We start from the raw sequence: 25,937 nt of genomic DNA, 5'->3' as shown, positions 1-25,937 counted from the left end.
CCACGGGGCGCTGTTGGCTGGATATCTTTGGTTGGTGGAATATCCTCAGTCCAGCAGTGACAGTGAGGTGTTTAAAAACTCCAGCAGCGCTGCTGTGTCTGATCCACTCATACCAGCACAACACACACTAACACACCACCACCGTGTCAGTGTCACTGCAGTGCTGAAAATGATCCACCACCTAAATAATACCTGGTCTGTGGTGGTCCTGTGGGGGTCCTGACCATTGAAGAACAGCATGAAAGGGGGGCTAACAAAGCATGCAGAGAAACAGATGGACTACAGTCAGTAATTGTAGAACTACAAAGTGCTTCTATAAGGTAAGTGGAGCTGATAAAATGGACAGTGAGTGTAGAAACAAGGAGGTGGTTTTAATGTTATGGCTGATGGGTGTATGTATATTTTGCTGGATTTACATCACTGTGGTGGTTTCACTTTTAAACTTGTGTTATGCAGCTCGGGCCGCTGAAAATCAGCTTCTCGGGACTCAAGAGAGTCGAAAAAGCGTAACGTGGCTGGTTATAAGTGCTCTGTACTGCTGAAATTCCTCGGTCGTCATTTTAGTACAACAAGCCACGTTTGAACCAAGTTTGTACTGTCTGGGTCACTTGCACCACATCACATCAAACAGTTCATCTCATTGTAGGTGCTTTGGAAATATCAGGGGGCAAACTGGGTCAACGTTCAATCAGGTGAACTTGGAAGTGCAACATCAATCTCCATAGGAAACAAGAGCGGATTTGCAGCATCTCATGTGAAAGCACCCACACCTCTACATCGTGACACGCCCACATATGGCGTCATGATTGGCACTGAAAACCCTAATATTTTTTGGTGCCAGTTTGGAACCTCTTTTTTGGAGGAAACACGCTGAACTGGTTCAAAATCAAAGTTCAAAAGTTCACGAACCAGGATTGAGCCTGTTCCGCGCCGGTGGAAAAGGGGTACTTGTGATACCCCTAAAGAACCAGACCGGCTCCTTCAACCAACTCCTTCATCCTTATCTTGGCCAGATCAGAACTGTGCAATATGTTGGTAGTTTTGGGGTTAAAACACTGGACTAGTGATTAGAAGGTTGCTGGTTCAAGCTTCACCGCCACCTAGCTGCCAGTGTTGGGTCCCTTGGCGAGGCCCTTAATACTCAAATGCTCAGATTGATGTCGGTCATAATTGTAAGTGGGATTGGATGAAAAAGTGTCCGCTAAATGCTGCAAAGCACGCTCACCAATCTGTAGGATGGCATGCCTATCATTCTCTGTACCCACTTACTCTGAAACGATCCTGCCGCCGATCCTGCCAACCTACTCAGCTGAGTAGCTCAATTTGCAATTTGCCACCCTCGATGCCCATCGAGCGATTTTAAAAACACAGCGTCAGACGCTCTACTCACAGATACAGATGGGGATGTTGGCCGACCACTGATTGTTATTCTGGCAGGAGATGCTCCTCTCGCCGATCAGCTCGAATCCGAACTGGCACTCGAAGCGGAGCACGTCGCCGTTGGAGAAGCCCGCCCCCTCGCGGAAGCCGTACAGAGGGATGCCGGGGTCGCCGCAGCTCTCCTTGTCGATCTCTGTGACACAGAGTGACGGCAGTGACAGCGTTTTGAAGCGGAACTGTGAAGGGGAAGCGCGGTAAAGCGGGGCCGGATGAGAGAACCAACCTTTGTAGTTGATTTTGAAGCCGATGGATCCGACGCTCTCGTCCGACTGCAGATGGAGCCACATCTGATGGGTCATGCTGACGATCAGGTCAGGAACGAAGCTGCCTGTCAAACTGTCCAGTCAAATCGTCGCAGAGAGGAGAAGTTTACAAAAGATTAATATTTTACTCACACTGTGCACTTCTGAAGCTCAACAATCTTTCACAAAGGCTTTTTTTCATTTTTACTATTATATATTCTGTTAATAAGCTGCTTAAGTGCCCGTCCAAAAGGAGCGTCTTTTAATCTACATAAAAACTGCGTTCCTGGATTCGCCGCACCGCCTCTGTTTTAAGTGCTTGCACCAGTAAAATTGTGCGAGCTCATTTGCATTATGGATCGTCTCCTCAGAGAATCGAGTCTGTCCAATTAGCAAAAGAACAAGAACAACAAACCTCGGGGTGTTTCAACCAACAGCTGACGTCCCAAGTTTAAACACACTTGTAGGGAACATGTAGGTCACTAATTTTAACACACACACTTTATTTTTTATTACATTTTTTAAAAAGCTTCCCCAGAAGAGTGGAGACTGTTATTGTTCTGGGTCAACTCTACAAAATGTGGAAAAAAAGTTCGGTGAATAGTCCAATTTCTCAAATAAAACACACGTGACAAATTCGGACATCGAGGGACATGTCTAGAAGCAACACCTAGACTGTGGTGGGTGTGGCTTATCGGGTCCACGTGGCGCAGTCATTCGAACGCATTTGAACGCTAAACAAACTGTAAAAAACTTTTATAGAGACACAAAAAATGCTGACAAAAGTGTACGAGAACGACGCCGTAAGCCGAAAATGTGTGTACGATTGGCTTACATGGTTTACACAGTCGAGACGCGCTCGGGTCGAAAGATTCTGAAGGTGATTTCTGAAGGTGTTTGAATGTTGTCAGAAGTGTGATAGATATACAAATATATGTATTACCCATACACATTCCGATAATCAAGATAAATATAGGTATGAATGAATATATGTAGTAGAAGCAGTAGTATGGATTCTAACCAATATATACATGTAATTATAACTATAAGAGATAAAAATGTCAAAGAATTATAACAGAATTATATGTAGGTTTGACACGATGGTATGAGTGTCACTGTGCATGAGTTAAAGTCAAAGTCCAATTTAACGACCCTGTCGCCGTGTGGTGTTAAACAGTCAGACTGGCGTGGTACAAAAGACTTTCTCAGCATGTCTGTTGAGCGGGACAGAGACAGCAGTCTATCACTGAATAATCGTGTTGTATCTAATAGACGTTACTTTTATTAAAGGTCAATAACGGTGTTTTCATTTATCGGACAGAATCTGGAAAACCGAATGTCGGTCCGTTTGTTTAAAATTCCCACAGGAAGCGTATCGACACCAGTAGTTCAGTAATTGTCCGTTAGCCTGCGCACGTCTCTCTGTTTACATGAGTGATAGGCTTTGTTTTGTCGGGAGTCTCGCTTTGTTCTCGCCTTTGTTCTCTGTGTTTTATGCTTCATTTTTCCAAGTTCTAGGGCTTAGTTTTGAACCAGTGCTGCTCCAGACTCAGAATAATAGAAACGCCAGTCCCCATTATACCATCACGGCACACAAGATAAATGAAATTTCTCCCCAGTAGTACATACAGTGCACCAAATTTTAATATTAATTTACAGGTTTTGTATGACATATTTATATATCGATTTATGTTGTTCATTTTACTGTTTATGTGTATGTAATATGTGCATGTTTAGCACTTTTGTGCTGCGTTTTCGTATATTTTCTCAAGCTGTTTTGGATAATCACATTTTACGGACCAGTGCTCCCCATTATTTGTCCGTTAAATTGAGGTTCCTCTGTATATTCTGTAACATTCAACAAACTGTTTGGTGTATATTAATGCTCATGGTTTTGGAATAAGCTGCCCAACAAGATCATGGTTAAGTGTCTAAATACTTTTAGCCATATAATGTACACTAGCAAATACAGACCCGTGCAAATTTTGGCTCAAGTTAATAAATTTGTTTTGGAGTTTCACAGTTTTTACAGTTGCATTGAGCACATAAAACACAATTATGTGACTTTTTGTCATTTGCAACCCCCTCCAAGCCCCCTGCTGTGTAATCCCTGAAACTGGAAACACACATTCACAAAATTCATCCAAAAATGATTTAAAGCTACACGCCAGCATTCTGTTCTGCAGGTAGGATGCTCCGTCTTTCATCCCCCTCGGTACTAATAGCAGTAAGTAGCACTTAATAAATGTTTACACGTACGTAATATTTAATTCTAACTCATCATTTCAAGTACGCTGTGTGTACGTACATCCGCGCTCGTACTTGAGGGACGTAAAGCTGCCACGAACAGAATTCCGGAACCAGAAACCGAAAGTGAGCGACGCAGCTCTGCTGTGGTTTCGAAACATTTGGAAGATCTGGAGCTTGACAGCTTGCCCGGATCCGAAGCTTTTACGCCGACGATAACGACGATGCTTCCTGAGATTTACGAGCAAGCATAAACGGCGGAAACAGAAGGGAGGTTTAGCGATGCTAACGGAAGCATATTAGCTCGGGAATGTGGATAACACTTGGACACAGCACTTACACTTGGATGATGGTTCTGGAGTCGCCAACCTCTCCGCCGTCGCCTATCGTCAGCGTGTCGTATCCCAGCTCCAGGTCGAACTCCTCAAAGTTGATCTGGATCACCTGAAGAGAGTTGAATGAACATATTATTATTTTTATTATTTTACATTTACTTAGAATACCAGGGCTTTTCAACCTGCAACTCATAAGACCTGTAACACGTAAAGCCGTGGCCTACTGTCTAAGTCTTACTAACTCTCTACTGAGGCAGCTGATCAGGTAGATAGTAGGCAGCAAGGCAGCTCACAAGTGAGGTTTTTGTGTTTAACATGCCTCACAGGATGAATTGCATTAAAATTATTCCCCAATCGTATTTCCTGACCCGATGGACTCATTAGGCGGTTTTTAACACCTTTAGTTGTCTGCAGAGGCTATAATTGTCAAATAAAAATGATGAACACTCACAATAATCAGGTGCTCACGAGCTAATAGGGGCCGGTAATTTGCTGAGCGTGCGTCAATCAATAAATTAAAGGGTTTATACTGGGCCTCGGTGACCTGTGTGTGGACGTCCGGCGTCTGCATTTACCTGACAGCAAAGCGTGATTTATGAAATGCACACAGGCCACATTAAAGATGATAGTGCATGCAGATGAGCCGTTTCCAATCTGTATAATTACCCTCCCACCCCTGAACTTTTACATTCATGTTTTTTTTGTGTGTGTTCCGATCATTCAGTCGCTCTGTAAGCCTAAACCTGAACACCGTGTACATCCGTACGCTAATCCAAGGCCCAAGCTCATCTCGTAGCTCTGACGACGTGATAATGCGCTGGTGCTGCCTGTGGCTCCTTTATTATGAGCGCTGCAGAGCTGCAATAAAACTCAAAAGCTCCACAATTCCATCTGGCTGAGATAAATGAGCTAATATCGCCTAACTGTGTCATTTAGGGCCCATTTGCATCATGCGGCACTTGGGGGGGCGTAGATTTAACTCAACATTCAACTCAGCTGTTTGAGAAGAGTTAATGACATGCCGTGTGCTCAGGGAACACGTTTTAATTATCAGCGTACAGGTACACAACTCCGAGCTGATTCACAAAAACGGGATGATGAGTGAAGATGTGCGACGAGCAGGTCAAGAAAGAAGCGTCGTGAGGATCCATCTGCGAGTGGCGAGTCCAAGCAGAGTCCAAGCAGAGCCTCGTCTCACATGGTCAGAATTTATTTACCTATTGTCTGGAGTGGAACCAAACATGCCTCTTAAACTCCTATCCCAGCTTTTCAATGGGCGCAAGGCACACAGTAACACCCTGGACGGGGCGCCAGTCCATTGCAGGGCAGACACACGTACACACACACACACACACATACACACACACACCCATTCACCTATAGGGCAATTCAGTGTCTCCAATTAACCTGACTGCATGTTTTTGGACTGTGGGAGGAAACCGGATCTCCCGGAGGAAACCCACACAGACACGGGGAGAGGGTCCTAGGTTCGATCCCCAGGTGGGGCAGTCCAGGTCCTTTCTGTGTGGAGTTTGCATGTTCTCCCTGTGTCTGTGTGGGTTTCCTCCGGGAGCTCCGGTTTCCTCCCACAGTCCAAAGACGTGCAAGTGAGGTGAACTGAAGATACTAAATTGTCTGTGACTGTGTATGATATTAAAGACTTGAACTGATGAATTTTGTGTAAGCAGTAACTATCTGTCCTGCTCCAATTGATCTCACTTGCACGTCTTTGGACTTGTGTGAGAAAACCAAAGCTCACCAAAGAAAACCCACTTGGACAAAGGGAGAACATGCAAACTCTACACAGAAAGGACCTTGGCCGCTCAGCCCAGGGAATCAAACCCAGGACCTTCTTGCTGTCAGAATGAAGCCAAGAAAATCACTCGTCTGTACTGTGTAAACAATGTTCTGTCAGAAACATGAATGTAAGTCTGTTAAAAGTAATGATACAGAGATAACGGTTTTATAAAACAGGCCTTGACTCATTTATGTCAAAGATTTATGATGTTTATTAAAATTTAGGACTTGATTAGGGAATAGATTTAGGCTCATAAAACCTTTAGACATCACCATGTTTGATTTATTGCAGTTCATAACCAGCTTTTCTCTTCGCAGACCTTACAGTAAAGTGTTACCTGGGCTGTAAACTAGGAGTTCCAACTATGCCCATAAATTTACGCTACATTTATGTTTATAAACTATACTCTAGGTATAATCTAAGCTTTCCCGGGTGCTACATGGTGCACAAATATTATATTGCAAGTTTTTTGTCTCTTTACTGATTAACAATTCAATTTTACCCCCCACGAATGTTCTGCCCTGCAGCTTTTATTAACCCAATCATGGTGTGTTACGCCAGGTTCTTCAAGCAGGTCCGTAGACACAGATCGAGGTTACGTAACGTCATTAACCGAAGCGTCCGGACTGAAATGATCACTTCTGCCTAGATGAGTGAAATAAAAATGTAGACCAAAGTGTTCCGTCCAGGCTGGATCATTTCAAAGCAATAATAAAACCACAGAACTGAGGAGCAAATGTCTTCAGCACCAGCGCAGAGCATTAACAGGATTTTGTACCTGAAGTATGAGCTGAAGTATCCATTAGGCTGGATCGTTTTAATAAGATTTGTTGTTCTGAAGTGCACTAGATGTTTTCCACCATGCTAACAAATGCCAGGCTAAAAAACAATGGGAACTCTATACAGGGAACAGGTGAAAAACATGATGTGTCCAAAAGTTTGTAAATACCAAACCATGGCATGCAAAAACCATGAAACTTTGAGTCAACAGTTAAATGTTGATTGATAGCCAGGCAGACAGTGAATGACCTCACAAATTTTCCTTTTTTTAATTAAATGAGCAAACATGCCTACAACATGCCTACAAATGTGTGTGTGGGGGGGATGTAAAATGCCAACAGTGGTTTCCAACAACATGCTCATGTTTAGTTTCTTACATATTTTGGCCATGCAGTGTGTGAACATACAGTATTTGAGTGTGTATATATTTATGTTCGTGTGCTGATGTAAAGTGTGTACGCACATGTGTACAAACAAAGTGTGTGTGTGTGAGACAGAGAATGAGTATGTGGATGTTTCTCTGTGTGTGTGTGTGTGTGTGTGTGTATGTACATGCAGTTGTGTGAGCATGTGTGTGTGTGTGTGAATGAGTGTATGTGTCAGTCGAATGCTGAGCTGGTTGCAGATGTGTGTGTATGTATATGTGCATGTATATGTTTGTGCATATGTGTGTATATGTATGTGTGTGCTGAACTTGTTGCAGATGAAGCGTGTGTGTGTGTGTGCACGCACTCTACCTTGTTGGGGTTACTGGCGGTGATTATCCACACACACTGTGAGTTGCTCTCGTACTGGATGGGGAAGTTGGGAGAGGTGAAGGTACCTGAAGGACCGTAGAGATTCGATCCACATGTTTTAACTGGGGATAGAGAGAAAAGAATCACACAGGGATGAGGAGGGAGCAGGTTCTAACAAAGCTGCAGTATGTAGTATATACTGAGTACAGTATGTACGATGTGTAGTATGCAGTATATACTAAGTGTAGTATGCAGTATGTAGTATATAATGAGTGCAGTATGTACTATATACTAAGTGTAATATGCAGTATATACTAAGTGTAGTATGCAGTATGTAGTATATACTGAGTGCAGTATGCAATATGTAGTATATAATGAGTGCAGTATGTACTATATACTAAGTGTAGTATGCAGTATATACTAATTGTAGTATGCAGTATGTACTGAGTGCAGTATGCAGTATATACTAATTGTAGTATGCAGTATGTACTGAGTGCAGATACAGTGTGCAGTATATACTGAGTGCAAAATACAGTATGCAATATGTACTGTATGCAGTGCAGTATGCAGTATATACTAAATGTAGTATGCAGTATGTATTATATACTGAGTGCAGTATTTAGTATGTAGTATATACTGAGTGCAGTATGCTGCATGTAGTATGTACTAAGTGTAGTATGCAGTATTTTGGATCAATTTGCCACTGATAACATCCAACACATTTGCAACAGATAAAATCCAAAAGCACTTGCAGTCTCTCACCTTTACAAACAGGCCGGTGGTCGCTCCACGCAACAAACACTTCTGCCACCCTCTGGCAGGTGATGCTCTTGGCACCCTGCAGCACGTAATCCCCATCGCAGGTGAAGCCCACGGTGGCCCCGATGCTGCCAGGTTTGTTTTCATTTCATACCAATCATCAAAGAAAAAAAGGCCAGAAAATCAGTTAGCAAACCTTCTGATGAAGGCAGGAGCAAACGCTGTTTACCACTGCAGCAATCATTCACTACACACACACACACACACACACACACACACACACACGGGTCCTACCTGAAATTGTCTCCCAGACGCCTGCTGTTCTCCGGCTCGCCGGGGTCCGGACAGTCGTTAGATACCTGCTTTACACCCCCCTCGTTCACTGCAGAAGGAGAAAATGGACAGAATAAGGAGTCAGATGTGATGCAGCCCTGAGCCATGCCGCGTGGTGCCAGGCCGCGTGGTGCCAGGCCGTGTGGTGCCAAACAGCGTCGGCCAACAGCTGAGCTGCAGCGTGAGCCCAGTGGAATAATGTTTATAACCCTGAAGCACATGTATATATCATTCAGCTTATTGAGGTGGGTACAAACAAACAAAAAAACCCTTGACAGCTTCAAGTTTCAAACAATATGTTATTATATTTATTTATTAGGATTTGAACGTCATGTACCGTTGGAGGAAACCCACTCAGACACGGGGAGAACATTCAAACTCCATACAGAAAGGACCAGGACCGCCCCACCTGGGGATCGAACCCAGGACCTTCTTGCTGTGAGGCTACAGTGCTACCCATAGAGCCACGAGCAAGTCCTGGATGTATGTACCACATATGGCCAAAAGTATTTGGACACCTGACCATGAACTTGCTGGACGTCCCATTTCAAAAACAAATGCTATTAAAACAGAGTGACCTCTATGTGACCTTCTGAGAACGCTTCTCAAAACACTTGGACGTGTGTCTGTGGGAACTTGTGCCAAAAGGTGGCAGCATTTGTATGGCTGGGCAATGACGTTGATCAAAAAGCCTCAGTTGATGTTCAAGTTCATTCCAGAGCTGTTCAGTAGTGCTGAGGTCAGGGCTCTGTGCACTGGAGGACACTGGAGTTTCTGTAAATTAAACCGAGCTTTTCTTCATGTCTTTATAGAGCTGGAACAGGAAAGGGCCTTCCCTATACTGTTGGTGCAAATTTGGAAGGATATAATTTCCTTTATATAACTGCTTTATTACACATGTTAGCAATTGTTGTGTCTGAAACACATAGATTTAATAATAGAAGGGGCGTCCCAATACTTTAGTCATTGTTAAAGCTTTAGGACTCAACCACAGTGATATACACTATTGTCAAATAGAAAAAAGAAACTTGGAACAGTGGTAAATGTACCCAGGAGTGGCCAGCCTGCTGAAATTTCCCCAAGGGCTCATCGAAAAAGTCGATATAGAGTCGAGAGGAGAGTTAAAAAACTGCAGGCACCTTTAGCATCAGCAAAGGTCTGTGTTCGTGACCACACGGTATTAAAGTAAAAAAAGGCACAAATAGAATGAAATGGTCAGCAAAACCTTTGTGGTCTCGCTCACCAATTAAATAAATAAATAAATAAATAAAATAAATAAATAAAATAAAGTGCTCCATTAAGATTTCTGAAAACCACAATAAACAAAAAGCAAATACAACATTACACAGCAGGAACATTATCATGCTACCACCGCCATGTTTCACTGCTGATTTAGAATGAGAATGCTTTGCGGCTTAGGGACCTGGATAACAGTTTATGAGCTGAAGCTAAAGCTAATTTGGGCTATACAATAGGAAAGGATTAAAAATACAGAAATAAAAGTTTTGAAGGGGTTTAGTCTAGTTATTTAGACATAGCTGATTTTTATGACACACTTTGCAATGTCATGTGTGCTGAATGCCAAAAGATCTGCTTATACTGTAGATCTTATGTTCTTAGATTTTTCACATCAGTATATTGTAGTAGGACATTTGGAGCATATAGAATAGAACGCCTTTATTTGTCATATATACATATACACACATACAGTACAACAAAATTATTTTTCCGCATATCCCAGTTCATTTGGAAGCCGGGGTCAGAGCGCAGGATCAGCTATTGTACGGAGCCCCTGGAGCAGAGAGGGTTAAGGGCCTTCCTCAAGGGTCCAACAGTGGCTGAATGGCCCGGTTGATAGCCCAAAGCTTTACCTACTAGTCTACCTATCAGCATCTGTGGTAGCTGCTATGCCACTGGAAGGCGGGTCGAGTTCAGATGACCATTCTCTACATTTCATTCTCTACAGTTTCTATTTATTTTTCTATTAACATTAATTCAAATACTCCTCTTATAAGTACAATACAAAGATGCTATATGTCATATATCATTAATATTTACATGCATATACTGTATTATATTTAGTACATGACTTGTCTTAAAAGGGAACCCTTTATGTAAATAACTACGTAATATGTGTAGAATTCGTCTAGCAGCTCTTAAGTCTGTATTTTATTATTATTGTTTTTAATTTTCAGGTTTTTTCTAAGTTGTCTTTCCTTTCTGATCTTCACCACCCTTCTCTTGTACTGTTTTAACATGGTAATTTCCCTCAAAGGGATAAATAAAGTCTTATTTTATGTACATTGTTATGAATTAATATGCACAAAAAAAATGGTATTTAAATGACTGCTCATAACAAAGCCAGACATCCATACATTAGTTTTGCGTCACTCTTCGCTCTCCTCCTATTGGTGGATTTTAGACGAGCCTCTCATAGCATCACTGTAAGATTTGTGATCCGAAATCTCTGACGCTGTCAGAACTTCATCAGCTGACCTCAGTTACTTCAGCACCAAATCATCCTCCAGGGAGAACGTCATGTCTTCCAAGGCTGATGATCCTCACTTACAGCCTAATATATTATTTATGTTATGAGCAAAATTAGGTCGACTGTCACACAGGCTAATGTCGATGTGTAAAGTCACTGCTGACTATTAAAAATAAGAGCAGCAGCTTCAAATCTTCAGGTCACAAAAAGAATAATTAATTAGTCACTAGTAGAGAAGTGGATTTTCATTACTTTCTCATCCACACAAATTCATTCACTCATTTATTGTCATTTTTTTTTTTTTTACCACTGCTTCATCCTGATCATGGTTCTGGTGGGTCCAATTTATTGGGCAAACAACAGGAAATACCTGGACAGGCTGGCAGCTCACACTTTGCTCAGCACTCAGCTTGATCGGTGCGGTAAAACATCATCAAAGTGTGAGTATGAGACGAATCTACGTTTGTGTAAAATAACTGTCAGATCCAGTCTGAAAGCTCCACATGTATCTGTGTTTATCTGGATTTTCCTCCCCGTTTTACTTTTAAACTTGTGTTACAGCTCGAGGTTTTGAGAAATTGTGAGAATCAGAATCAGAGTCTAAAACGCTGTTAAAAGTAAAGCTTAAAAGTGTGGTTTAATGTACTACAAGAAGGAGACAGGAGCACTAAACTTCTCTTCATTATTACTGCTCATAAGTTCTCTAATGAAATTCCTCACTCATTGTTTTAGTACAATAAGTCACGCTAAGCTTTGTTTACTTTTCTATGTCATATCAAACAGTTCGTCTCATTGGAGGCGCTTTGAAAAGGTCAGCGGCAAACTGGGTCAAAGTTCAATCAGGTGAACGCGCCTTAGGTTTAATTTCTAGTAGCACAAATTAACCTGACTGCACATCTTTGGACTTCTGGGTGGAAACCAGAGCGCCAGGAGGAAACCCACACAGACACAGGGAGGACATGCAAACTACCCACAGAAAAAACTAACCCTGGCCCTTCTTGCTGTGACGCGACGCTAAGCCACCGTGCCGCCTTCCACACATTATTTAAGATAAAAATCTACTTAACTTGCTGTCAGTGCAGCTCTGAGAATGAAATGACACCCGTCTGACACCACGGCCTTGTTTAACGAGCTCATAAACTCCACCAGTTTCTCACCGGACTGACAGCGCTTTATACAGGAAATGACCATAAGTCTGCCTTAATTGCTCCAGTTGATGTCGGGTGAGTAAATTAAGGATCCCGTTGATTTAAACAGGGTGTGCGAGGGTCCCGAGCCGGGGCTGTGTGTTGAGCCGTATCATTTTCTTCTCATAATTTATGATTCAGAGCACGCCAGGCAGTCAGTGTGAAATAGAGCCTAATAAAACTTCTATCCTGTTGTAATTAAGTATTTCGAGTGGGTTCAAATGAATCAATCTGCTTAATTTTTACTACAATGGCAGTGGTACCAGCTCAGACTGATTAAAATGAGATTTACGGATGGTAAAATAAAGCAGGGACATATGTTCATTTATTTATTCACTTTTACTGAACACTTCGTCCTGGTCAGGGTGACAGCGGGTCGGACGGCACTTGGAAACACTGGACGCACCTGAATAGGGTGCCAATCCATCCCAGAGCGTCACCCTTCATTATTTACACTTCAGGTTTATTTACATGAGCCAGTCTACATTCTGCAAGTTACTGAGAGATGACGGTAAACTGAAAACCTGTCTGAAAACCTGGTGATCTCTCTACATAGACACATTTTATGTCATCCTACACTCCTGAGAAGAGGGCGTGTCTAAATTCTTAGATTCCTTAAAATGCTCCTACTGAGGCGCCTTAATTCTGGGGGATAGTCTGACTGAATGACGAGGGAGCGTCCGGCTCTTCCTCAGTGCTGAAGGCAATCCCAGCATTCAGTGCGGCACAACTTTTCTCACCAAAAAACTACAAACATGGTGGACAAATGTGGAGCAACCAACAGAGTTCTTTTCAAATGTAACTACATTTTTATTGATTGTTTATTTGTATAAAGGTATAATTATACAAGTGTCATTTATTTGTGAATTCGGGCTCGTCAGGACACGGAGGGACACGTTAGCTAGAACGCTAGCGGGTTGTGCCGCCTCAGCCCGTCGGTTTGAATGGCCTGAGGCTAACTGTATTAGCAATTGCTGTAAACTCTATCTAAATAATCTGCCTTAAGAGTCGATGTCTTATTAGAATCCTCTCTACTGAGGCAGCTGATCAGGTAGGCAGTAGGCAGCAAGGCAGCTCACCAGGTTTTCAGAAAGTCCCACACTGTCTGAAATATAGTCTGGACTACTTAGACCTAGGGTTCATTTAAAGTAGCTGCTTCAGGTAAAACTAAACAGTCTGTCACCGATTCCTACATATCAGCCAGCAGACGTGCAAGAACCCTGCGACCTGCAGATGCAACATTTCATAACCCATAAAACACAAAAGCTAATCAAAGCTAAAATCTTTACCCAACTGAGCCTGACAGGCTGCATCCACTTGCCATCAAAGTGCATTAAGCTGCTGGAAATAAAGCAGCGACTAACAGCAATCTTTATGAGTCAGACATCAGACAGAACTCGAGACGCGACAATCAATAGTCATAACCTAGCATCAACAACGTTTAAAGCTCCACTCGCTTTGTTTGAAATGCTATTTGTTATTTGTCACGTACTGTACAAGCTTATACAGGATGAGTGCGCTGCTTTTAACAACATAATCATCTTTAGACTAAATGTTATTTAGTTATTTGGTAACTTATTTGGTTTTGTCTAAATTCCAAACTGTCTCGACAAGCATTATTAGCACAAGACATGATTTTTAAAGGCTTCGTTAATTAACTTTCCATGACCAAGAAGCTGCATACAAGCCTGAGATCAGTACGTCCAATTGTAAGCACTGGTTGGGCCACGTAAAGCACACCTCTACCGGACTACAGAGCAGTAAAAGTGCATTTACTGTAGAGATAGATAACTCTGGGAGTCTAATAAACCAGTCTTAGTTACCATAGTGTCTTAAGAGGGAAAAGATGTGATGTGTTGACTAAACAAATGTAAAAGGTACACAAATGTACATGGGAACTGGCATTCCTAGCACCTCTAAAAATATAATATATTTAATATAAAGTGGCAGAGATGCCAAATTACTACAGTCATTTATTTACAAGGAATAAACAAGAAACTGTCTCAGCAAGCATTATTAATTGACTTTACATGACCAAGATGTAAGCACTGGTTGGGCCGTGTAAAGCACACCTACACTAGACTATGGAGCAGTAAAAACGCATTTTCTGATGAGCCAATCTCAGCTACCACAGTGTCAGCTGCATACTTGGGTTGGAAAAGCTGTAACATGTTGACTAAACCAAGGACAAATCTTCATGCTAAATCATACGATAAAATTTTAGATCTAAGATACACAAACTTAGTGGGATAAGTTTGGAGAAAACTGGCACCCAAAATTTTTGGCACCCCTAAAATATTTGTTGTCTACGTTTTTCTGTTTCACCTGGTGAACCTGAATATAAACTGGCAGAAATGCCACTTTACTGTAGTAGTTTATTTACATGGAAGAAATACACACTGACCAGACATAACATTATGACCACTGACAGGTGAAGTGAATAACACTGATTATCTCTTCATCACGGCACCTGTTAGTGGGTGGGATAAATTAGGCAGCAGGTGAACATTTTATCCTTAAAGTTGACGTTAGAAGCAGGAAAAATGATCAAGAGTGAGGGTTTGAGAGAGTTCGACGTGGGCCAAATTGTGATGGCTAGACGACTGGATCAGAGCATCTCCAAAACTGCAGCTCTTGTGGGGTGTTCCCGATCTGCAGTTGTCAGTATCTATCAAAAGTGGTCCAAGTGGTAAACCAGCGACAGGGTCATGGGCGGCCAAGGCTCATTGATGCCCGTGTGGTCCGATCCAACAGACGAGCTACTGTAGCTCAGACTGCTGAAGAAGTTAATGCTGGTTCTGATTGATAGAAATGGTTTGAGGAGCACAACAATGAGTTTGACGCCTTCAAATTGTCCAGATCTCAATCCAATCGAGCAGCTGTGGGATGTGCTGGACAAACGAGTCCGATCCATGGAGGCCCCACCTCACAACTTACAGGAGGTAAAGGATCTGCTGCTGACATCTTGGTGCCAGATATCACAGCACACCTTCAGGGATCTAGTGGAGTCCATGCCTCAATTGGTCAGGGCTGTTTGGTCAGTAAAAGGGGGACCAACACGATATTAGGAAGGTGGTCCTAATGGTATGCCTGATTGGTGTACAAACGTATTGATCCTTATAAATCAAGCATTGGTGTTAAAACTGGCAAAGCAACTAAACTGTCCATAACAACTTTTAAAACAGTCATTAAAAAAACGATTTAACAATCAGAGCTATTATAAGCCTTCCTGACAGGGGACACGAGCATTTTTTGCTTCCATACACACAGTACATAGTGTGAATGAAAAAAAAAATCAGCATTAAAACCCCAGGGATTGAAGATTCGCTCAAAATAGTAGCTTTTTGCTCTCACCAATTCTCCAACTGAACAAAACAACTTCACTTTAATGACAGCAAATTATCAAAAGGTGTGAGAAAAGGAAGCTTCTCTTTATCTCACCTCTAACTTGAGTACCTTGAGTTTACTAGATGCTATTAGCACTTAGCCTCACACTATTAGGTGCTGGTGTCAAATAAGACAAGAGGAGAGTTTCTGTGGGGGAAACAATTAAGGTGAATTTGACTTAAACAGCGGATGGTTTTACTGAAAGGAACCGAAATAACACGGTGGAGGATCTGTGATCATTTGGCCTGTTTATCTCCAAAGATTCCTCACAGCCTTTAAGAGGATTTCTCATATTTTTACAGATGATTACTAATAGAGTGGTAGCTTGAAACTTGACATCAGTTGGTTCTGGGAGTGGTGATGAGTTTAAAAGACGTTGAGTTTCAAGGTATTTTTCCCCATAAGGATGTTTGGGAAACCTGTTAATGCGTTTCCTGGTCCCGTGGAACTGCATATAATTTAGGCTTATGTGAAGTAATGGGGTTGTTTTTGACTCTTATACACTGAAAATAGCACGAATATAATATAAAAAACACTGAAATATAATTGAAATATAGTTATTGTTTCATTATGCTTCTTAATCGTGGAGATGCTTGATCTTGGAATACTGTATTCCGTTCAGTACCGGCACATTCACATGAAAAGTGGCACAAAAGCTTTTGCGCTGCTGTGCTGTTATTTCCTATGGACTGTGACGGTGCACAAAGCTTAACGTGACTTATTGTACTGAAACAATGAGTGAGGGATTTTATTAGTGAGGATAACTTATGATCAGTAATAATGAAGAGAAGTTTAGTGCTCCTGTCTCCTTCATTTAATACATTAAACCACGTTAAGCTTTTTTTTTTTACGATAAGCCTTTTAGACCCGGAAAAGCGATATAGTGAGGAAAGTTCTGCACAGCTAAACACAGAGTGGATTTGATTGTTATTCGTCTCATATTCGCACTTTGATGACATTTTACAGCTTAAGCCGAGCGCGCTGGGAACGAGTTTAAGGGAACAAATTTCTCCCTGAAGTGCATCAAGTTTTAAATATTCTTACTTTAGGGAACGTTGAATTACAAGGTACCGCTGTATAGTTTTAAGTGTTTGGTCCATCACGGTTCCTCCATTTTTTTGTGAAATGTAGGGTGAGGTTACATTCTGCAGCAGGTACACACGAGTAAAATAAAAACTATCATTTTAGAAAACAAAACACAGCACGGAGAAACAGGACTGTGAGTTCTCAGGAAATCTTTCACACGTGTGCAGTACAGAATGTTTTCGAACGTCAAGGGTATTTTTCAGAATAAGTCAGACTAAACAGAAATGTTCAATCAGCAGGAATATTAAAATAAACAGACAGACAGTCATGGAATAACCTTCAGAATGTACTAGATCTTAATACCCTTTGTTTCATACATTCACACGTTTCCATCTAGTTTTCAAGCGACCCACATGCAACACAGAAAAAGCTTAAAATATCTTATTCTCTCCACAAGGGGGCGTTCACATCCAAGTTTCAGTTCATATGCCTGTAAAAATGTGTTGTTTATTTAGTATTTTTCTTTGCAACCCATTTTTTTTTGGTTCGAACCAGGTTTTGAAAAACCCTGATCCAGACGACATCGTTTTAGAGACCTCCTTGCTTGTTAAAGCCAAGCGTGATCCTGCACATCTTACAAAATTACAGTGCTGGTGCTAGTCTGGCCTGCCTGCAGTCCAGACCTGTGTCCTGTTAGAAAGTGGAGCCTTTTAAAATGCATTATTTGACAACTGAGACCTCGGACTGTTAAAAAATTCTACTAAATTCTAAAAAAGGGTCTCAGCACTTTAAAACAAATGTTTCAGCCATTGGCTGGTCCAAGGTAGGGATGCTGATGGGTGAGTTTAAAGCTTTGATTAAATATACAGTGTATCACAAAAGTGAGTACACCCCTCACATTTCTGCAGATATTTAAGTATATCTTTTCATGGGACAACACTGACAAAATGACACTTTGACACAATGAAAAGTAGTCTGTGTGCAGCTTATATAACAGTGTAAATTTATTCTTCCCTCAAAATAACTCAATATACAGCCATTAATGTCTAAACCACCGGCAACAAAAGTGAGTACACCCCTTAGTGAAAGTTCCTGAAGTGTCAATATTTTGTGTGGCCACCATTATTTCCCAGAACTGCCTTAACTCTCCTGGGCATGGAGTTTACCAGAGCTTCACAGGTTGCCACTGGAATGCTTTTCCACTCTTCCATGACGACATCACGGAGCTGGCGGACATTCGAGACTTTGCGCTCCTCCACCTTCCGCTTGAGGATGCCCCAAAGATGTTCTATTGGGTTTAGGTCTGGAGACATGCTTGGCCAGTCCATCACCTTTACCCTCAGCCTCTTCAATAAAGCAGTGGTCGTCTTAGAGGTGTGTTTGGGCTCATTATCATGCTGGAACACTGCCCTGCGACCCAGTTTCCGGAGGGAGGGGATCATGCTCTGCTTCAGTATTTCACAGTACATATTGGAGTTCATGTGTCCCTCAATGAAATGTAACTCCCCAACACCTGCTGCACTCATGCAGCCCCAGACCATGGCATTCCCACCACCATGCTTGACTGTAGGCATGACACATTTATCTTTGTACTCCTCACCTGATTGCCGCCACACATGCTTAAAACCATCTGAACCAAACAAATTAATCTTGGTCTCATCAGACCATAGGACATGGTTCCAGTAATCCATGTCCTTTGTTGACATGTCTTCAGCAAACTGTTTGCGGGCTTTCTTGTGTAGAGACTTCAGAAGAGGCTTCCTTCTGGGGTGACAGCCATGCAGACCAATTTGATGTAGTGTGCGGCGTATGGTCTGAGCACTGACAGGCTGACCCCCCACCTTTTCAATCTCTGCAGCAATGCTGACAGCACTCCTGCGCCTATCTTTCAAAGACAGCAGTTGGATGTGACGCTGAGCACGTGCACTCAGCTTCTTTGGACGACCAACGCGAGGTCTGTTCTGAGTGGACCCTGCTCTTTTAAAACGCTGGATGATCTTGGCCACTGTGCTGCAGCTCAGTTTCAGGGTGTTGGCAATCTTCTTGTAGCCTTGGCCATCTTCATGTAGCGCAACAATTCGTCTTTTAAGATCCTCAGAGAGTTCTTTGCCATGAGGTGCCATGTTGGAACTTTCAGTGACCAGTATGAGAGAGCTGTACTACTAAATTGAACACACCTGCTCCCTATGCACACCTGAGACCTAGTAACACTAACAAATCACATGACATTTTGGAGGGAAAATGACAAGCAGTGCTCAATTTGGACATTTAGGGGTGTAGTCTCTTAGGGGTGTACTCACTTTTGTTGCCGGTGGTTTAGACATTAATGGCTGTATATTGAGTTATTTTGAGGGAAGAATAAATTTACACTGTTATATAAGCTGCACACAGACTACTTTTCATTGTGTCAAAGTGTCATTTTGTCAGTGTTGTCCCATGAAAAGATATACTTAAATATCTGCAGAAATGTGAGGGGTGTACTCACTTTTGTGATACACTGTATATGTATATACAAACCGATCAGGCATAACATTATGACCACCTTCCTAATATAGTGTTGGTCCCCCCATATGCAACAAACTGCGATGCACTGTGTATTCTGACACCTTTCTATCAGAACCAGCATTAACTTCTTCAGCAATCTGAGCTACAGTAGCTCATCTGTTGGATTGGACCACACGGACCAGCCTTTGCTCTCCACATGCATCAATGACCCTTGGCCACCCATGACCCTGTTGCCGGTTTACCACTGTTTCTTCCTTGGACCACTTTTGATAGATACTGACCACTGCAGACCGGGAACACCCCACAAGAGCTGCAGTTTTGGAGATGCTCTGACCCAGTCATCTAGCCATCACAATTTGTCCATCGTCAAACTCGCTCAAATCCTCACGCTCGCCCATTTTTCCTGCTTCTAATATTTGAGAATAATATATGTATACATATATATATATATCGTTTTGAACAACTTAAAACCTTAAACAAGACCACCTCCAACATGTGCAAGAGGGGTGTGGCCCCAGGAGCACAAACAAGCTGGATTTGTGACTATTTTAATTCCTGATGGCTCATGACATGTCAGCATTAGAAAGTTTAGCTTGGTTATAAATACGTGGTAGAGATTAACAATAGTCCAGAAAAAGTTTGGAAAGGTGAGACTGACTTACTTATAGCGTACTTGCTGGTGTTGTCTTTCCCCGGCAGCAGTTTCACTCCTCTTGATTTGAAGTCTCCAGACCGTTTCACTGTTAAAGAGAGGAAAAATAAAATCTGACAACTTTGGTCTCTGAGAGAACAAAAACTACACCGCTGTGATCGATCTCTGCTCTCTGCTGCATCCACTCGGTGTAGACTTGAGCAAAGAAGATTGAAAGGAAACGGAGGTGTCGAGACAGACGTTCTCCTACAGAGACTTGGAGAGGGGCACGTTCGAGGGCTAAAAAGCCCGTTCTCACGGGAGCCTGGGGACTCGCTAGCGTCTCTTCCAGTCATCTTATGATCTGGATCTGAGACGGCATCACTGAGGACCTGAATCACAAAATATGTATGGATGTATTTAAAATTGTGAGTCAATCAGAGGGACTAACGTTTGGGGAATTATAATTGAACGTTAATGCTGTACAAAGTGAATTGGTGGTAATTTTACACTTTGTCTTTATGTATCTAGCTTTTAATACGTATTTTTAATTCCACGTTTGTTTATGCTCAGGAATCCATAAGTTTTGTTTGTATTTTTGAGAGTAAGTGACATTTTCGTGTGTAGATTTAAAGTGGATGTATGTACCTGCCCAGGGTGTTTCAAACGTTTTGTCTAGTGACCCACATTTTGTCCGTGATTTTTACTGCGACCCAAACAACACAAACAATGCATCAAAATGAAACACAGAATGAGATCAAATTAATTAATAAAAAATCTGGTCCAACTGTGGTTTACAAGATGTAACTAAAGGGGTGTTTGTGTTGTGTTTATGTGCCTGTTAAAATTTGTTTATTTAATTATTATTATTTTTTACCAGGGTTTGAAAATTCCGTACTGGTCCATTTTTCTTCATATATATGTATGAATGTGTATATTTATTAATTAATTTATTCATTTATTAATTTAATGTCTGTTTTACTACTGCTTTATCCTGTTAAGGGTCACGGTGGGTCTAATTCATTAAGCGAAAGGAGGTATTCATAGCTATATAAACTGACAAAAAGACAAAACATTATGACCACCTTCCTAATATTGTGTTGGTCCCCCTTTTGCTGCCAGAACAGTCCAGCAACTGTGATGCTCTGTGTATTCTGACACCTTTCTTTTTCAATAATTTAAGCAACAGTAGCTCATCTGTTGGATCGGACCACACGGACCAGCCTTCGCTCCCCACGTGAGCATTGGCCGCCCATGACCCTGTCGCCGGTTTACCACTGTTCTATTCTTGGACCACTTTTGATAGATACTGACCATTGCAGACTGGGAACACCCCACAAGAGCTGCAGTTTTGGAGATGCTCTGACCCAGTTGTCTAGCCATCACAATTTGCTCCTTGTCAAACTTTCCTGCTTCTAACATCAACTTTGAGGATAAAATGTTCGTTTGCTGTCTAATATATCCCCCCCATTAACAGGTGCCGTGATGAAGAGATAATCAGTGTTATTCACTTCACCTCTCAGTTCTCATAATGTTATGCCTGGTTGGTGTATCTATATATACAAAAAAATTTTCAGTGAATAGTCAGATATCTCGAATGACATAAAGACATCAAGAGAAGTGTCACAGTCATTTGAGCTCGGTCTGTTGAATAGGTGGCGTCAAACAGGAATATAGCAGTGACAGAACATTAAGTTTTGTTTCAAATTGGGAAAAACGGCGACGGAGACAAACAAAACGCTGATGGAAGTGATGAAAGCACCTGCTGACTTTTTTGGGTTTCCTCGCCTTCAAGAGTTCATGAAGGGATCAAGGTTTGGGGACGTCTCAGAGATTCTGAAAACCGTTGTAAAAGTGTGTTGTGTGTGATGGATGGTACTTTAAATATCAGTAAAAGTATTTTCTATGTAAATTCTGATTTAGTGTTTTTATTGTAACATTCTTTAAAGTTTCTGTCCATAAATATACAGAGCTCATCATGGCTTTAAACATATTTGTGCCTTTCCCTTCACTGCAGTGACAGGATGACAGGTCTGTCTCTTATAGATTCACTTTCCTTTGACACACCGGCCCACATGAACGACATAATTATGCCCCTGCATCAGGACCACATTAAAAGCTCAGATCCAGTGGAAGTAAATCTTAAAGAATTGTTTTGTCATTTTTATTCCTTGACATGAGAGTACTTTTCCCACCGAGCTGATTCAGATCTAGTCAGTTTGACAAATACAGCAGATGTTACAGATGAGCTGATCTCTCTCTTCAGCTCTTCAAACATCACGGAGGGAGAAGCAGATTAAAATCATGTCGTGTCATGTCGCCACGTCGTCATCACTTTGTGATGGTTGGCTGCACAGATGGGTCAGCTATCTACAGTGCCCTCTGTGTCAGGTCACTTTTAGCAGACTAGCCCATGACTAAAATCAGGATTTGTTCATTATTTATGTTAGATAGTACTGCATATACTATGTACTGTATATAAGTTTTTGCACTAAAAAATCAGGTGCTGAGGAGAAGCAAACAGCAGAAAAAGTGTAGGACGATTATTTTTAGTTGAAGAAAACTTGGAATCGAAGCAAGAGTGAACAGCCTGCCTTAATTTCTCTACAGGCTTAGCAAAGACTCCAAAAAAGCTAACATGAGTTTATGGAAAAAACAGCAGGCATCTCTAACCTAAGCTCAGTATGAGGTTCATAACAGCAAAATATAATAGAACCGAGGTGAAAACGAATCTATCAACAAGGAAGAACCTGGATTACACACTCACTCACTTTCTTAACTGCTCATCCAATTAGGGTTGTGCGGAGGTGCTGGAGCCTATCCCAGCTTTTCAATGGGCGCAAGGCACACAGTAACACCCTGGACGGGGCGCCAATCCATCGCAGGGTATACACACACACCCATTCATCTACAGGGCAATTCAGTGTCTCCAATTAACCTGACTGCATGTTTTTGGACTGTGAAACAAAAAAAGGAAACCGGAGCTCCCGGAGGAATCCCACGCAGACACGGGGAGAACATGCAAACTCCGCCGGACCGCCCCGCCTGGGGATTGAACCCAGAGCCTTCTTGCTGTGAGGCGACAGTGCTACCCACCGAGCCACCGTGCCGCCCTGAACATGAATTCTTCTTGGATTAATGCTTTTTAAAAAGACAAATCAAAACAAGATCTTCCAGACAGCAAATACATCATAAGATCTTGCAAAAAATGTAGAAAGGTTCATCCCAGACAGTGAAAGAGTAAAAGAATTGTAGAGAAAATTGCCGTTATTGATGAAACAATACATTTCACTTCTCTCCTCACAATCAGAAAATTCTTGACTTCAGTGTAAGATCAGTGAGCGTAATCTGAAGTGTAAATGGGTTTTGTGGCTCAAATACAGACGCATGTTCACATCTGAACGTCTCAAATAAACAGAACTGAACTTTCGGAGTTAAATTTAATTTGGACCTGGTGAGACGTGAGACTCAGCAGTCTGTCTGATCTCAAGCAGCTTTTGTAAAGTAGATCTGGCTCCAGTTTCTCCACAGTCACTTAAAATACTAATATTATGATCTAGAACATGATTAGTTGAGGTCGTTGCATGGGAAATAAAGTTGTGTAGGTTTAGATGTGTAGATTAAATGTAGGAAACGATGAGGTGTGTTTTAAACCTGTGTAATGTCATGTTTCGTTTTAATGGACTGAAATTATTTTGTGATATATATGTAATAACAGAGATTAGACAATTAGACAGGGGCAATTACTTTTTAACACTATTGTATAGAATAGAGCAGAGGACCACGGACCGGTTTCATATAAGATATAATTTTACAGACCGGCGGGGGGATTTAAAATAGAATAACTCTAGAATGGAAAATCTGTGTAAATCCTTTTTACTGCAACAAGACGCTGCTCCCACCTAGTGGTGATTGGGGACAATAACACCTGAAGAGTGTTGGAAATGTAATTGCTCTTGTAGCTGTCTCTAATTATTCATTCCTTCTGTGCGGCCAGGTAATAAATGACCCACGGACGGGTACCGGTCCACAACCCAGTGGTTGGGGACCACTGAAATAGAGAATGCCTTTATTTGTCATATATAAATACACACATGTACAATACAATTCAATTCCTTTGAAAGCTGGGGTCAGAGCACAGGCTCAGACACTCTCTGGCGCCCCTGGAGTCGAAAGAGTTAATGACCCTGCTCAAGAGTCCAACAGTCCAACAGTGGCTGCATGGAAGAGCTTGGATTTAAACTCTCAACCTTCTGATTGATAGCCCAAAGCTCTACCCACTAGACTACCACTGTCCCCTATATGTGTGTGTGCTGTTCGAACTCAGCTTACATTGAGGCAAAACATTAAACAGTGTAACAGACATGGAGTTTACCTTGATACTGAGCACTAAATCCTTTATGTCGATGACTTTTATCGGTCACGAAATGCAGCCGGAGCCAGTTTTTGTTGCTGACTATGGGCACTGGAATATTCGTCCCAGACAACCTGAAACAGAAAGAAAAATAATCAACAATTTCAACAATACAAGAATGATAGAAATAAAACCCAAAAACATCTTCCCTCTATATTATTGTAGCTTTTCACAAGATTAATTAGATAATATCGGTGTCTGAGAGAGAGACTGAGACGCTTATAGTTCGGATTTAGCTCCATCTGATTTCCACCTTTTTGGACACTCAAAGAAGCTTTAAGGGGAAGAAGATTTTTCTGTGCAAAATCTGTGCAGTTAAGGTGGCAAAGTAAAGTGGCAACGCTTCACTGTTACCCCTTTTTCACTGACTATTTGCACCAAGGGTCCGCAAAACATTTCTCATGTGAATGCAATAAATAAAGCAACAATGGCAACAAACACGAGGAACGAGGTCGCCTTCTACATCTTTTTGCATGAAAATTAACATCTTTAACAATGGCACAAATGCTCGCAGGTGATCTACATTCTCCGCCATCATGCTACTACTCTTTACTTTCGTTATGCAACGCCCATTGTTGATAAAGCAGACTTGGCTCCCAAATAAATGGTGGAAACGCCGGCCGGTTCTCTAAAAAACACAGAGGTTCAAAGAAACCAGAACAGAACCAGTTCAAGTACCAGTGTTCTTTTGGTGGAAATGCACTAAATGGCACATGCAAGTGGTTTTGCTGCATTTTATGAGAATGCAACCTCATAGTTTCGTAAAATTGTGATCTTATTTGGATCTCTGACAGTTAAGACCCCTAGGTGTTACATAAAGCATTTATAATGCAGTTTAAAAATATATAATTATGCTTTAGGTATTCAGCACAACATTAAAAGTAGTGCTAAAATTAAAATGCTGACAGTAGTATTCAGAATCCTTCTCTAAACCCAGGACTCAGTTTTTTCCTTCATTCCCTTTCCTCACTGTCTCCTGTGTAATTTCACCAGTTGGAATCACTCAGCCGATGGTTTTTAAAGTGGCCCGGTGTTAAACCCATTCTGCATATTCAACACTGTCTGATGCCGGTGCCTTTCTTGCTGCAGTGATCTGTCTAAGTGCCACTTAGCGAGATCAAACTCAGAACACTCTCCGTGCCATTTCAGAACCGCTTCACAAAGCTGCCCGGTGCTCCTCGGCTTCTCTGAGCTGCCCGGAGTCAAGGGGGCAGCTCGCGGCCAAACAGCCTTTCAGCAGACCGGTAAAAAGGTGGCAGTGGCCCAAGAAAACCGATTTTCTAGTGAGCAGACCAATGCCGTCGGAGGGCAGAGAGAGTCTACGCTTAATTGTCCTTCAAGGAAAAAAAAACGTGGAAAAATTTTGGCCGGCTAGTCAGAAGCTGTCAAGCGGCCAACTAATTCCCTCTAACAACCACTTTGCCAGGAGTGTCTTGGTGTTGCTGAATATGCCGTCCTCCTGTATCCTCTCAAGTGGATGTCCAGATTAAAGCGTACACACCTCGGCCATTAGTTAAATGCCATAAATGGCCAAAGTTAAGATGATGGAGTGCAGTGATGGAGTACCATATTTGCAGAAACCAAGAGGAGTGTTTCATTAAGAGCAGAAGTATTGGCCACTTGAGATC

At 41.9% G+C, this 25,937-nt stretch overlaps 1 protein-coding gene across 1 annotated transcript in view; it reads right to left on the bottom strand.

Annotated features, from left to right (window-relative positions):
* csmd3a (CUB and Sushi multiple domains 3a) overlaps positions 1-25,937 on the bottom strand; it is a 323,290-nt gene that overhangs the window by 199,601 nt on the left and 97,752 nt on the right. Inside the window, exons 6-13 of the mRNA XM_062985995.1 lie at positions 24,271-24,383; positions 19,927-20,004; positions 8,633-8,720; positions 8,342-8,466; positions 7,580-7,701; positions 4,270-4,373; positions 1,664-1,776; positions 1,391-1,573 (exon numbers count right to left, since the gene is read on the bottom strand). Coding sequence (XP_062842065.1) covers positions 1,391-1,573; positions 1,664-1,776; positions 4,270-4,373; positions 7,580-7,701; positions 8,342-8,466; positions 8,633-8,720; positions 19,927-20,004; positions 24,271-24,383 — 926 coding nt within the window. The remainder of the gene's footprint in view (positions 1-1,390; positions 1,574-1,663; positions 1,777-4,269; positions 4,374-7,579; positions 7,702-8,341; positions 8,467-8,632; positions 8,721-19,926; positions 20,005-24,270; positions 24,384-25,937) is intronic.

The sequence above is a fragment of the Trichomycterus rosablanca genome, chromosome 23 (assembly GCF_030014385.1).
Source record: "Trichomycterus rosablanca isolate fTriRos1 chromosome 23, fTriRos1.hap1, whole genome shotgun sequence".
NCBI classification, from domain to species: domain Eukaryota; kingdom Metazoa; phylum Chordata; class Actinopteri; order Siluriformes; family Trichomycteridae; genus Trichomycterus; species Trichomycterus rosablanca.
The sequence above is the reverse complement of the archived record's forward strand: the minus strand, read 5'-3'. Positions and strand labels throughout refer to the sequence as shown.